Source organism: Archocentrus centrarchus, chromosome 9, assembly GCF_007364275.1.
Source record: "Archocentrus centrarchus isolate MPI-CPG fArcCen1 chromosome 9, fArcCen1, whole genome shotgun sequence".
In the NCBI taxonomy this organism is placed as follows: domain Eukaryota; kingdom Metazoa; phylum Chordata; class Actinopteri; order Cichliformes; family Cichlidae; genus Archocentrus; species Archocentrus centrarchus.
The window spans coordinates 17,490,710-17,505,832 of record NC_044354.1 but is presented as its reverse complement, the minus strand read 5'-3'; the positions used below and the strand labels follow the sequence as shown (position 1 = coordinate 17,505,832).

The 15,123-nt window shown below is 41.0% G+C and overlaps 1 protein-coding gene across 1 annotated transcript in view; it reads right to left on the bottom strand.

Moving 5' to 3' along the window:
• Nucleotides 1-4,181: 4,181 nt before the first annotated feature.
• LOC115786172 (ultraviolet-B receptor UVR8-like) overlaps nt 4,182-15,123 on the bottom strand; it is a 245,227-nt gene continuing 234,285 nt past the window's right edge. The window contains exons 6-9 of the mRNA XM_030738221.1: nt 14,413-14,450; nt 6,973-7,093; nt 4,636-4,748; nt 4,182-4,257 (exon numbers count right to left, since the gene is read on the bottom strand). Coding sequence (XP_030594081.1) covers nt 4,201-4,257; nt 4,636-4,748; nt 6,973-7,093; nt 14,413-14,450 — 329 coding nt within the window. The 3' untranslated portion in view covers nt 4,182-4,200. The remainder of the gene's footprint in view (nt 4,258-4,635; nt 4,749-6,972; nt 7,094-14,412; nt 14,451-15,123) is intronic.

Below are 15,123 nucleotides of genomic sequence, written 5' to 3'. Positions count from 1 at the left end.
CATCATTTAGTAGCTGAGTGTCAGTTTCTAATGCAGTGCTACTATTTGAGGGGGAGGCACGTCAAACGTCTCATAATGAATTGCTAATAGGGCCTCAGTGATTTTTTTTTTTTTTGTTAACCTGAAACTAGCTAAATTGAAAGAAACAATACTTTTTCTTTCTTTTCTTCTTCTTCTTTTTTTTTTCTTTTAACAAATCAATAAGCAGGAGTACCACAGCACATTCACCTCCTGTTGTGGAATGCTCAAATGTGTTTTTAACCTCTGGCTTAAGGTTAAATTCAGAAGACAGCAATGCATGTCGATTCCTAGATCTCCTCTTAGTGAAATCCCTCACCTCTAGAGCTATATCACTGTACAGCGCTGACTCTACATGAAGCGTGACCCCGTTTCCCCCACGGCGACCCCCTCCTTCCCTTCACAGCGTTGGAAGATAGAGGAGCACAGGGAAAGGCATGCCAAGGCAGTAGACACTTTTAAGCAAAGATTAAAGGTTTTTCTTTTTAATCAGTCATTTGGCAGCAATGTTAGCATTTCACCCTGGTGCGGCTAAGGATCAATTTTTAATGCTGCTGTGCACAGAGCAGACAGGGTGATTGGCAAGAGAGAAGCTATTTACAAAGGATCTATTTACAAATTTTCCATAGAAATATGCAGAGGGCACAATTGACATCTCTTACAGAATTTTAAATAAGCTCTCTCTCTTTTTTTTTTTGACTTCGGCACAAGGCGCGACCTCTGAGCGCCTGATGATCACTGCTGTGTGTGTGTGTGCATGCACTCACAAGTGCCTCACATATAAGAATAATAAAGCAATATAACTCTCTCCCTTGTGTTGCATTATCTTTCATTTCTCCATCTTGTGCTGCCAGGGGCTGGGTAACTAGGTCAAGCAACCCTGGTGTAAACACATCACAACGATCCACCAAGAACATGCTAATGACAATGACTGTTTTTTACATTTATATCTCACTCAGTCTCTTGCTCTGTGTCACTAATGCTCATTGATGGATTTAATATTGTATCCAGCTAGCCAAAAAATATTAGTAGGTAGGAGGCAGCTATCTACTATACATGCTGGACATAAATATTGAATAGCCCTAATCAGGAACAGCTAAAAACTGACCAAGTAATAGTTAAGTTTGTTAAATTCACCTTATGTAAAGAAATGATTCTTTTGGGAGGATGGACAACAAATCAACTTGAACCTGCAGTAAATGTCAGGCTGTGTTTAATAGTGGCAAGCATACAGGACAGAACTGAGTCCCACACAAAATACAGTAAGCAAGTGAGATCTTCAGAACCACTTAAGTTTACCTCTGTGCAGACCTGGCAATGGTGCCCTCAATGCATCCATCTTAAAGCCTACCCATGAATCAATCCATACACTCATCCATCCATCCATTCATTATCCAACTGCCTATTCATCCCTTATCCAACCATCCATTCATTCATGCAGTCAAACAGCCTTCGAGCCAACCAACCCACACACCATTGATCCACTGATTGACCCTGCATTGGATAGATCAATACTCTCTTAAATTACATCGTTGTAAGTGCTTAGGCACAATGGCAAGGCATTGTTTGTGTAGTTAATTTCCAAGGGAACAAGGCCATGCAGGGCTCTACCTCAAGTCAACTCTCCTTTATTCTCCACTTATATGATCACGCCAAAGAAAAGAATGGGGGCACTGAAAAAGATATTGAGCAGAAAGCATCCTGTACACACATAACAAAGGGGGCAACATTCCATGCAAAACTACTTGTAATGACTCCAGAGTACTAGATACTTATGATAAAGATGCCTGTGGGTACAGCAGGTTTACAGACACATAACTGTACTGTCACACATGCAAGTAGACAGGCAAGAGTAATAGCAGACATTCAAACATTTATAGATGAAAGAAATCATGATGCACATCACCATAATGAGGTGCAAGCTGAGGGTAAAGTTAAACTGAACCATGACACATTTCAGCTCCACACTGATATTATACTATGTCGGTGATTTTTTTTTAAAAGAATTACCATACATATGAGTGGTAAAGGTATTACTTAAACAATATTAACCTGAAGTAGCAGTAGTAGTAGTAGTAGCATAGACTCACATTTCTTATATCATTGTGCAGCCTAATGTGGCTTGGTGTGCATGCAGAAACTGTGATGGGTTAGAGCTGGGGCCGGGTCTTGGCATTAAATGAGTGGGACTCTGACAAGTCTTGGAGTTCTGTCACTGCAGTTCACAGGTCTTGTTAGCCAAGGTGTCGGCAGGGGTGGAAATAGCTGTGTGTGAGTGTATCTGTGTGTGTATATGTGCGTGAGCTGAACATTAGACAGCACTCCTACCTACACCTCCTCACCTGACACCAGCAATAAAACTAAACAGGCCAAGGTGCTATGCTGTGTGTGTGTGTGTGTGTGTGTGTGTGTGTGTGTGTGTGTGTGTGTGTGTGGATGTGTACACAGGAAAAGGGGCATGTGTGCTGCAGGGTTGTTGTTGTTGCTGTCACCAATTTGCCAGGGCCTCCAGACGGGAGTAGGAGCAAGGTGACGGAGCTGTGGCTTGATAAACACAGAAGCCCTGCTTCGATTTCCCATCCAGTCCACTTTGGAAACACATGGCTCTTCTTGGGCACTCTTGGCCCAGGGAAGAAGGGGGTGGGGGTGGGGGGGGCAGCAGGAGGGGAGAAGAACGAGAGCCACAAGAGAGACACAGTGATGGGCATATGGTGAGGGAAAATAGCAGTCAGAAGGAAGACTGAGAGAAGAAGTGATGGAGGTGAGGTAATGTATGTGGTACAGATAGGAAGAAGGTAGACAGAGGTGACAGGCCTGGTGGAATCAGCTCAGGTGTGCAGAGGGAGAAAAAGAAAGATTAAGAAAGGAGAGGGGAGGAGGGGAGTGATGTGAGAAATTTGAGTGAACCTCTAAACGTCTTACACTTTCAAAAAGATAGACACATACAGTCAACCGCCTCTTCACAGTGCGCTTCTTTCAATCTTTCATTCTTTCATTCCTTCCATCTTTTTCTCTTTTGCTTGGGAAAAAAACTTGCAGTGTTCCGCTTTTCAAATGACATCAGAAGTTTAAAGACCAACTCCAGCTGGAGGAGCAGAGGAGTGTCAGTGAGGGAGGTGGGGCACTGAGCTCCCCTCTGCCCCCCTAGAGAGTTAAGGAGATCACATTTTAACCCCCTCCAAACCCCACCCTGCTGCTCCTCTCCTCCATGCCTTAACACCAACATAAGAGGACAAGTGTGGGCTCTAAGCACCAGTGATCAAACACGAGCGGCTGCTGGGTACGCTAGGCTCAGGACTGTTGGCCTAATAGGATTGGAAGCCCCCAGGTGAGCCAAAGGACACCTCCAATCAGTGTGATTAGCCAAAGGCTGCTATAGCACTGACTGATGTACAGTACTAAAAGGATCACATTGGTTGTGAAGAATGCAAGCAAGAAATGGAGTGTAGTGTCATGGTTGAATGTGCATGTCAAAGTGTTGTGTTGGAATGGTAGAGTTTAAAACTGCATGTAGTTTTAATGTGTCAGAATGATCTCGAGGTTTTGACTGTTTGCTAATCATTATTAAGTTCACAGAAGCGTATAATGTGTGGAGCTGGAGAATAATCTTGGCTTTCTAGCTATGTGTAAAAAACAGGGTAGGCTGTACATGTATGCACATGGCCTTAATACAAGACTGCTCAAGTATAGGCACATACATAATAAATGTGGATTTCGATGTTTGCATTGTAGAAACATCACCATCCACACATTTACTAACACATACATGAACGGACGAGCACATGCACAACATGCCCAGATACGCATTCACACACACAGGCTTTTATAAACTCATCAAATCCAAAAAACAATTACCAGAGACTGAGCTCATCACTGACTAAGCAAAAGTCATCCAGCGTGTAAAACACACAATATAATTAGCACACATCAAGCTGCTGGGTCCTACTGTGCATTAATGATGCTTCCCTCTGAAGTGAATTATGGTTCGATGAGTGAGAAAGTGAGTGAGGAGGGGCTTTGAGGGGGAACAAGACATCATTTGAAGAAAAGGATGAGAAACCAGTGTGGAGAGGAAAATAAGACCCAATACCTGAGTTTGACTGGTTTATCTTTGGTGACCCACTCTCACTGCCCCCAAATCAATTAAACAGAGAAATACGAACCTTTGGGAACGGTGACAGGTTACTCACTTGTGGTTAGAGCCATGATATGCCACGCACCACAGGCAACATCAATCACCTGCAAAAAATATAATGTTTTCAAATTTTAAAGTAGTGCAAAAATTCCAAAGATACAGTAGCTTAGAAGCTTTGCCCCAAATGAAGTTTCAAATTTGAATAAAGGGATAAAATGGTGTGAAAGAAGACTCACAAAGATGCCTAAGACCTTTGTGACATATTTTCATACTTGATATAGCAATGATTTACATCTCTGTGAGCAAGATGAGGTCACAACTGAAGAGTGCAGGAAGTGACATTTCTAAACAATGGTAAGCAATTCATACTTTGTTACATTATGTGATTAATTGTGGACTTCATTGTGGACCCCTTAAGAACTTTCATATATCCAGGTGAAACTCACTTAATCTGAAAATCCTGAGGCTTTACACACACGCACCTTTCGGCCTGCCAGCGGAAAAGGCTGGGGGGTCCAGAGCCTTTGGAGGCCTGCATGATATGTGACCCGGGAAACACAGGGGATCTGACCCCAGAGAAGCAGATCTCCACCTGCTAAAGATAGCAACAAAAGGGCAAAAGTTCTGACAGATAGATCACATGCAGTTTTACCCTGCCACATGAGAAGTAAAATACGAAAAGTAAAATGACAGAGGCTTTTTGTTTCACATTCTAAACAGTGTATCAGCAGCTCCTAAACATGGATTCCTGATCACGTTTTTTTTATCACACGCACACATGCACACGAGCTCAACTTTCTTCGCTGAGCACCGAATGGAGAGGACACATTCTCAGTTGGCACCTATCAAAAAAACACACACAATATATACTCACCTACTGCAAACACTCAAGCATCCACTCATGCTAACTCAGTCTGGCTTTTTAAACCCACCACTAATAAATTTATATTTACTGCCTGCATTGAGGACTTTTAAATTATGGCATACAATAAACCTGGCACACACATCTCAAAAGCTCTTTCAGGGGATGTTAAAGCAATATAGTAAGCAATTTTCCAAAGTGGATTACAAATTTCACATCCAGGTTTTATTGCACATTACGATAACTTAACCACATCTAAATGTTCCGCATAAATGGGAAATATGTGCTGCTTAATATGCTATTTTTCATTTTTTAAGAAGCGCTTTGCAAACCCTGCCAAGCGAAGGAGCCTGCTGGTTTGTGTGGTGGGGGAGTCAATAATCTTTATGAGGTGGATTTTAATTACAAGGAGATAACTGAGTATCCTCCTCACGGCAAGCCTCCATCAATCTCTATTCTGCATCAAGCTGTACATAGCCTTGGTGCGCGCGCACACACACACATACACACACACACACACACACACAGACACACACACACACACACACACACACATGCAGACGCAGATACCCTTTCAGACATGATTGATCAATCAATCAGTAATGTATTATTTTCATCTCAGTGAAGCAAACCTTATAAAAGCATATGAGACAGGCATTTCTAGATGGCATTTTACAACACTCACAGACACATGCAGGACTAACACATACATGTACGTACACACAGACTGCAAACACACAGACACACTTACCAAGATGCTGGCAGAGTAATCCAGCTAAAAAAGGTTAAGGCTGATGTTTTCCCTAAGAACGACAGTCTGTGAAAGGTCAGATCAATCATGTGCTAAGCATGTCTCGTAAGCAATCCATAAAGAGCTTGTTTTAAATAATAACATTTTATAGATCACTTAAAGACATAACTGTACCACAGGCAGGTATGGCTTCCCTTGCCAAATAGTCTTCACAGAGCCAAGAATTCAAATGAAACAAACTTAATATATTGCGAGTGCAGCTCATTTAATGAACCGGTGGCATTTCTAGTGAAACCGCGCGCACAGTGCCAGCAGACGTCTCTGTTCACCAATGGGTAATTCTTTTCTCTGAATGTTGCAGAATAACAGTAGCATGTAAATGTGCCTTTGTCTTGAAACAATTACATTGCCTTTTCTCTTTATGCAGGGGATATTACATTGGCCGTGTAACCACTTTAATTCCTTCTATCTGGTAGGTGAAGAAGAAGCGGTTGCCTGACACTTTGAAGTAGTGCAAATGTATAAGCGAGCACAAGTTTCATGGCAGGTCAGTCGTCTTCTACTGAGCCAACACTACCTGTTTTTCAAACTTAGCAAAGAGTTAAGCTTTTTAGGAATTACAGTAAAGATGACCAGGCCAGAGGGAAAGATGATGTAAAGAGATGGTGTGCCTCCTTATCTCTCAGTAGCTATGGGGGTAGTCTGAGATCTTCGTGGGGTAGTTTAGGGATAGCTGCTTGAATAACAAATCAATTCATTTTGTACATCACCTAACACAAGAAGCTGAAACTGGGTGCAGTGCTGTGCAGTTTCATTTGGCTTAAGAGATATTGAGAGCTAATGAGGTTGAATTTGTGCTCCGAGTGATGTCATTTGAGGACACTGAATCCTTGTTGTGTTAATTAAAACTCAACGAAATAATGTAGATGAAAAATTTGCATGGCTCAAAGCCACAGTGAGGGGTACTACTGGGAAAATAAGGGTTTCAAGTTAATAAGTGGTTTTTATATATTATGTAGAGTGAATACAACTTTTAAGACTTTTTAATCACAATGAGATATATTTGCAGTGACAATTAGACATTGAGGGGTTTAGTTAAGTAATGTTATTTAATTGGACTTAATGCTTTCCGGCCAAACTAATACAGCTGGGGGAAAGACAGAATCAATCTGTAGTCTTCTATTGTATTTTGGCTACTTGGCTCACCTGTGACAGCTGCACTGTAGCTGTCCCCAGCTCGTATCTGTGTGACCTCAGCAAGCTGCAAATAGCTGAGAAGACAAGGAGCGGATATGTGCATTCTGTCCTCTCCGAGTCCAAGCTGTCCCTGCAAGTGAAATAACAACACAGTGTCAGCTACAGAACTAAAATAAACATTAAAATAAAAGCCATTTCACTGCCTACAGATGGGATGTGTCACTATTTAACTATTCCAATAATTTTGGCATTTTGCAGACAGCAGTGTGTCTAGTCTATCTTTCATCTTTTAAATCATGCTGCCCTGCCATTTCAAAATGAAGAGATGGTTGTTATAGTTGTCAAAGAGGAATTGTAGATCACCTGCCGAGTATCACAAACACATTCCTGTAAAGCCCTGTTATGATATCTGTTGTGTACTGCATAAATGAGATGGGCAACAGGCAATTCATCTTGGTTCAAATCGCTGTCTCTAAGGAGGAAGCACTATTTAAAAAAAGCACACAGCATTTTTTTCATCATTCATAGGACTATTTCTTTTTATGTTTCATTTACCACCCTATCCAACACAGAGCCTTAATAGCCATAGTGTCTCCCACAGTACAAAAGAATGCATTGTCCTTAATTTACATCTTTCTGTTTGTTAGACATTGTGAGGGTGTTCAGTTTGACTTCTGTCAGCTGCCCTACTCCTCTCAGCTCCTGCAGAGATAAAGGCTTTCTGCACTGTGCACATCGGCATGCCCTGGCATATGTCTGAGAGTGAGCACAATATGTATGGGTTACTTTTGAGTGTATGTGTGCGCCATGCAGTAATCTGAGTCCTTAATTGGTTATTCGTATGCGTGCTACTGTGAGGATTTGTAGATGCGTGGCAGCATATGTTCCTGCTGTGACTGTGTGCATCTAAGTATTTAAGGTGTGAATGTCATTGTGCTTCCATCAGAGTGCGCCTGTGTAAGCTTACTTGCATTTAGGTACACTAAGTGAACACGTGTCCATACCTGAGTATGTGAATGTGCTTGTGTTTTTGCATGTGTTTATACTTGTATAAGTGTATTTCTGTGTGTCTGAGTGAATGAGCACTGTCAGGTGCTGCTCCATGCTGTGCCAGCTGCATCTGGAGCCATCTGTGTTGGGGCGCAGTGGGAGGGGAGCGGATGACTTTAATGTACTTGAACCCCAGACAGACCTTTCTCAGACAGTCGTCAGTATGAAACCAAGACAACTGGGCCCAGTCAAGCTGAACCGGCTGATCTGGATGGTGAGCAGGAGACAGATGCTTTGGTTACACTGTAACCCCCGGTCAGACTCACTAGGGAACCTTTGGCAGTGAGATACACACAAACACTAGAATGTGCTTGTTTCAATAATAGAATAGCACTGCTGTATAGCATAGAACACTCTCACCTCTTTTTAGATGTCAGTCTCTGCAGCCAACTTTCTACAGTACAATCCAGGTTTACTGTGTATGTGTCTAAACATTTGCGTGTATCCAAACATGCACGTGTATGAAGTTGACAACTCAGTTCATTTAACTAAAAACAGTAATTAGAGAACATGTTATTTTGCTTCCTGGATTTATCAAAAAATATTCTCATAGGTTGTTTGTCCAGGCACAACCTACGCTTAAAATTAAGCGTGAATAACGTGTTTGGTTTTCTCCAGCAAATTCTAAAGAATTGTGTAAATATGGATTTTCACAGATTTCTGAAAAGTCTATGGGGACTAAATTGCATTAGATGCCACAGGAAGATAGATTGGTTCTTATATAGTGTTTTTCTACTATACTTGAGCACTTAAAGTGCTTTATACAACACGCATCCTTCATACAAGCACTTCAGTATCTTGCCCAAGGATACTTTGGCATGCAGACTGGAACAACCAACCTTTCAGTTAGTAGGAGATCTACTTTAACTCCTGAGTTACAGCCACATTACATGCTAGCATGACACATGTAGGGGCACTCTTTTTATAAATGCTTGTATGGGTTGTTTTGGAACAAACGACTGATATTATTGTTTGGATTGGAGGCAATGTTGGAGGGAAAACATTTTAAATCTCAGTCGCACAGGACTATAGGCTAGTTGGTGACCCCCTGGCAACCTCTGCTCCAGAGGGAAAAATGTGTGTTCCACAACAAGATTGTGAGTAGTTGCTGGAGGTTGCTGGCTATTGCTGGGTGAAACTGGTCAGAAGGACAGGATGTTGTACCAAAAAATGAAAAACAAATAAAAAACAAAAACTCCCACTATTGATTGCTTTGATCACTAGCAGATTGGTGATGTTGCCTTTACTTTGCATGTAAGATGTCAACTTTTCTGCAAACACTTACTAACTAACCACTGTGTGGAAGTGTAACTTGAAAAAGTTACATAGTAAAAGCAAAATTTGTGTTTTCCTGCTGAAACGAATATGTTTCAAAAAGTGCACCTTTTATTTTGAAAGCAAACTGTTTCCTTTTCTGGTTTGCATTGCACTCACACAGCTTCACAACTGCTTAACGAGTAGATGGTGAGTGTTTGCAGACAAGTCAGTGTCTTTCATACAAAATACAGGTGACTGAGGCAATCTGCTAGCAGCCAAAGCAATCGCAAGGAGGTTTTCAATGCAGCACCGTATACCTCTTTAGAAACAAATTCACCTAGCAAATACAAACAAGCTCTTGCAATTACTTGCAGGCCAGTCAGGGAATACACAATTTTCCCTAGTGGCCAACGATTACCATGAGTCACTGACCGGTCTTTACGCCTGCAAGGCAGGGGCTTAGCAATCGATTTTACAGCAGCTGCCAACAACCTCAAGCAACCACTTGCAGCTGGTCAGGGGAGTATTAATTTTTCCTCTAGCGACCAGTGGTTGCTAGGTGGTCACCAACCAGTCTCTAGACCTGTGTGACTGGGGCCTTTGTTAGTGAGGGATGACAGCTTGCACTGATACTGCCTCTATAAAAAATATATTTTATTAAGTTTAAAATCCCGTTAATGTTTGTGCTATTTGATTAAGAATTTCTAATTTCCATGGCATTTCCAAAATTTTATTTTCAACATAATCCATAAAATATATACTACAACTATTTTTGTGACTGTGCATTCATGGGCCTTGGTTGTCCGGGTATTACAGCACCCTCTGATTCTGAATTCTCTATCATACAATAAAAATAAAGACACATCCATTCAAAATGACAACCACAGTTACCCACAAAACGAAAAACAACACAGTATGTCAACACATAGTGCTGCACCACAAAGACAACACAGAGGCCTCGTAATGATCTTGCAGCAACAATATGACTAGTGAAGCACAAAATCAATTAATGCAGCAGTAGAATCAATAGGTGTCTCTCAGCCTGTATGTCCTGCAGTTAATTAATAAACAAAAAGGACATTAAGCAGTAGAGCATCAGACTGTGGCAACGACTATCATCAGTCACAATGTGTGTACTGATGGCATTAGCAGGAAGGGAAAGGAAAAACACAGACAGATATAAATGTGAGCATGGTGAAAATACCAAACACACCCACAGGCAAAGATGCTTACACTATGTACACATACATTTGAGAGAATGAGAATGCATAAACGCACACTAATTCACAAACAGACTCCTGCATACTTACTTTCACACACTTTAACACACGTGCAGATCTATAATATGAAAAAGGTTCAGTTTACAGCTGAATCCCAAACCATATTAGCATCAATTTGGAATAGGCCCAAGGTTCGATGAGGCCTGAACTGTGTTGGAACAAGGCCCAAGGCTTCCACCACCATAAGGATGGCTTGTTTATTATTAACCATGCTGGATGAGTCACTCTCATCATTACATTATATATGGGATTGCAATCGACAGGCTGAATAGCCACACTGAACTGAAGCTATACATTATACATACATAACAGCAAATAAATTATACAAGCTACCCCTGCCTAGGTTATAATGGTGTTTCAATGTGAAAGGCGACATCACTAAGCAAACGCAGGGAACTATTATTGGTCATATTTTATGTGCGTAATCTGTTCTTGTCACTCCAAGTTGTGGTTATGTTTTACTTATAATATGTTTGGTTTGGGGCCAGACACGCATTTCTAAAAATACACAAAGTCTTGATTTCCCTGATTTGTTACATTCACAATACGCTGAATGTTTCTGTTGCAGTTTTCTTTTTTTGCTCAATATTTAAAAGCAAATTCTCTGAACAATTTGGTTTTGGAGTTTTTAAAATCATTGTTAATGATATACTAAAACTTTCCTTGTTATCTACCTCATATTATTAAAATGTTCTTCCTGCTCCCACTCCTGGTAGGAAGATTTATAATAATATAGTAACACTGGAATGTTTTAATAAGGAAGTGGTAACAAGTTAGTGTGTGATTGCCAAAATAATTACATATTAACTTGTGTGTAAATAGTGGGTATATCTGGGTAATAGACCAGAATGATATACTAGGGTATTAAAAAGAGAGCAATGTGGCAAAACAATTTAGCAAAAGTGCCGTAAAACTTTGGTAACCACATGGCAACCTACCAAAAATAAACTGGCTATATCGTTGCAATCTTTGAATTTAAAAAAATGGGACAATGGTGGCAATAACCTGATGATAGCGTGATAATAAAGGTTGATACCATCATATTACACATGCTACTATGAGCGTTTTATCTTCAAAGTCAAATCAAAATGTGTCTTCATGTAATCTGCCACTCATTTCTCAGCAATTAATTACTAATTGTTTCACTCAGAATACAGATAATTAGTTGCTTTGGCTAATTTTGCCACATATGGCAATGTCTATTCATGTACACTGTTCCTGATAAAGAAAGTGCTGAATAAAATATTAGACTATTTAGAGTGAATATTTAGTCACTCCATAGTGTAGTGATTTACACATTTGCTGAATGTGAACAATGCCCAGTTTGAAACCTGAAGAAGACACAAATCCCTTGTGTCAGGAAAGGCATCTGGTGTAAAAACCTGCCATCCGCTGTGGTGACCTCTTGTGAATAAGAGAGCAGAGTATTTAGACTGTGAACTGGGTGACAGGCCAGAGCAGTCTGATCCAGCTGCAGGTACATGGATCATTCCCCACTAGCATGTCGCCTCTCTAGTGCGTCAGGTAGTCATCTCAACACAGTCTACTGGAGAGACTCTGAAATTGCCCTTGGTGAGAGTTGGTGGGCAGGGGTGGGTATTCTTGTTTTCCCTTGCTTGGTATGTTGAGGGTTTCCCCAATGGATGAGAGTTTTTTCCCCACACCTTTAAAGGGGATGGTTGTTTTTTGTTCTTATGTGCTGAATGACAGTTCAGAGTACCCAGCCTTCTTGGAGTCCCTGGGTAGGGTGCTGGAAGGTGCCCCAGCCAGGGACTACATTGCCCTACCGGTGGACTTCAACCATGTTGTGGGGAAAGATAGGGAGACCTGGAGGACTGCGACTGGGAGGAATGGCCTACCAGAGCTGAACCGAGTGGCGTTTTGTTGTTGGGCTTCCATGCTAATCGCTGTCGATCTGGACAAATAGTTCTATAAGGCTTGATTGGCTTGTTGAACTTAAGCAGCTAAGACAGTTGACCCTGCTATTGCACAGCTGATATCAGGAAACAACACAAGACTTCAAAGTGCAGATTTTCTGTATTGTCCTCCTTTAGGTTCATAAATTAAGTAACGCTGGCTTATTGTTTAATTTATTAAGTCACATATGGTAAATAATAGTGATAATCCTTGAACATTTTATATTCTACTGCTATTTATTAAATCAAAAGAAAAGGCTGTATGTCAAAGCAATTGTTTCTTCTACAAAATGAACGACATATCAATTTGAGTTCTCCTGTTTGCCTTGACGCTTATTTGGTACAGCCGTTATTCTGTTACCAGATTGATTCTGGCTGTGGCACCTGCTCTCTGACATCATTCAAATTCCTTCTCACCTCAATCATGTGATACAACGCAGGCTGTCTGTCTTTTAGTTTCAAAACAATGAGATTTCTATCGGTAATACTATTACTACCCTTAATAGGGTTACAGCTGTCTGGGTTTACCTTGGTAAGGCAACAGAGAACTTTATTAAGTTTAAGACCTTTTGTTTTTTTTTATGTTTTCTGCTTCTACTGATACATAAGAGCCTTTAAACCCTAGAGAGAACATATCAGCCTACTAAAGAAAAAAGTTCAAGATGTCCCCTCATTTCACTTCTTCTTGTGCAAAAAACAAAGTGTTATCTTTCAGAAGGTGGAACCTTTCTGATTTTTTTTTTTAACGTGTTGACGGGAGTGGTTTTGGTGTGGCACTATGCGGCTGATTACAGGCGGAGACTTAATCAGGTGGTGCAGTCTGTCGGGGGCCCCAGGGGCCGAGAGTGTGCTACATCCTGTCAGACTACACAGAGAAACAATCAATCATCAGAATGGCTCCAAGACAGAAGAGGGAAGAGGAAGATAGAAGAGATGGAGGAAGAGTAGGAAAAAAATGTAAGGGAGAGAGGGGCAGGAGCAGTAGAGGATGAGTGAGGGAGGACATGAGATGGGAGAAAGAACATCATGAGGGGGAAAGAAAAAGACTGCGTCCTTGCAGAGACTAACTTAAAGTTATAAAGACATTAGGATGTCTATGAAAGCCCAATGAGTCTAGTTAGACTAGGAGCCATGCTGCAATGTAAGAACATACAGTAGTGCAGAAGCCAAGCCCACGTCAAAGCTCATAACAATTGATGTCTAACATTTTCATTGCTCCACCAGTCTCTGTAACCTTCACCTACATGTTGGTTTTACTGTCCTGGCTAAGCTTCATCGTGTCACATTGTAAACATGATCACATTTTGGCCATGGTTTAAAACATCCTTGCAGATAAACACCAGAGCCAAGAGGAAAAAAGAACAGGTGAGAGATGGGAAGAGAGAGATTGAAGTAGGCCTAGGTTTAATACTCTGTGGGCTCTGTCTGACGGCTGTGTAATGACGCAGCTCTTTAAAGAACATCTTAAATAAAAGGCCAGAACAATCCTTAGTGACAGGTGGGATTTTTTTATCTAAAAGAGGAGTAGGACAGGGCCAACTAACACACGTACACACATGCGCATACTTTCATCTATGCTCATATATAAACATCAGAAGGTCCCATAAAGAGGATTTCCTGTTCTGTCTATGTGAAGCAGAGGAGTTGAAATGGACAAACAGCAGAGCCTATAAAGGTGATTTATAGAATTTAAATAGATGTGCATTCTTGGCACACCATAAAGGATATTAAACGCTCAAAGGGAGAACTTGGACACAGATTCCCTTAAAATGTTTTAATCTATAATTTTTTCCAATGTCTCAAAACAGGACATGTCTGTGTGAGAGAGAGATACAGAGACAGTTAAAATGACAAAGAGAGAACATATGACATGAAAAAAATTCTGGAGTCCAGTTCTAAGTCGGCCTATCCTGACAGGGCCAAAAGTGCAAAAATGTTTAGCTCACCTCTTGCCCCATCCCCCAGGAGAAGACATTCCCACCATCTGAAAAAAAAGAAAGCGAGAAAGACAGACAGCGGGAGGGAGAGAGAACACAGTAAACCAAACAGTCCAGAGGCAACAAATAGAAAGCTCAGGTTAAAATAGAAAAGAAAAAAGAAAAAAAACCAAACAAAACAAAAACGAGGGGAGAGAAGGGAAATGCGCAGCTGACAAAAGTGGCTCAAGTATCATACATCAAGCACTTGTTACCTCTCCCGGTGCTTGTGATTGCACATGACTGCAAACAAGTCAGTGATAAAAATCTGAAGAAAGATGAGACCGATCGGGCTGGCTTTAAAGATCATCAATCACAGCCCTGTAAGCTCAGATATTATTAGTTCAAGTAAAGCTGCACTCTTCCATTTTATGGACATCATAAAAGACTTTGGGGGTGGGGGTATATGGAGGTGGCGTGTTGGAGATCCCCCAGTGTTTTAACTAGGACTGGGATGGATGTGTTTGGAAAAGCAGACCGGATGGATGGACAGCTCTAATGTAGTAATGTTAACTGAATCACTCACACTGGACCGGGTTCTCCAGGGGAAGGAATGCAGGATGGGAGTGTAAGGCCACTTAGAATATGTTAGAGTCAGTAAAAGCACATAATAATAATAATAATAATAATAATTTAAAAAAAGAAAGAAAAGACATGCATGTTTGTGCAGCATCATGTGCT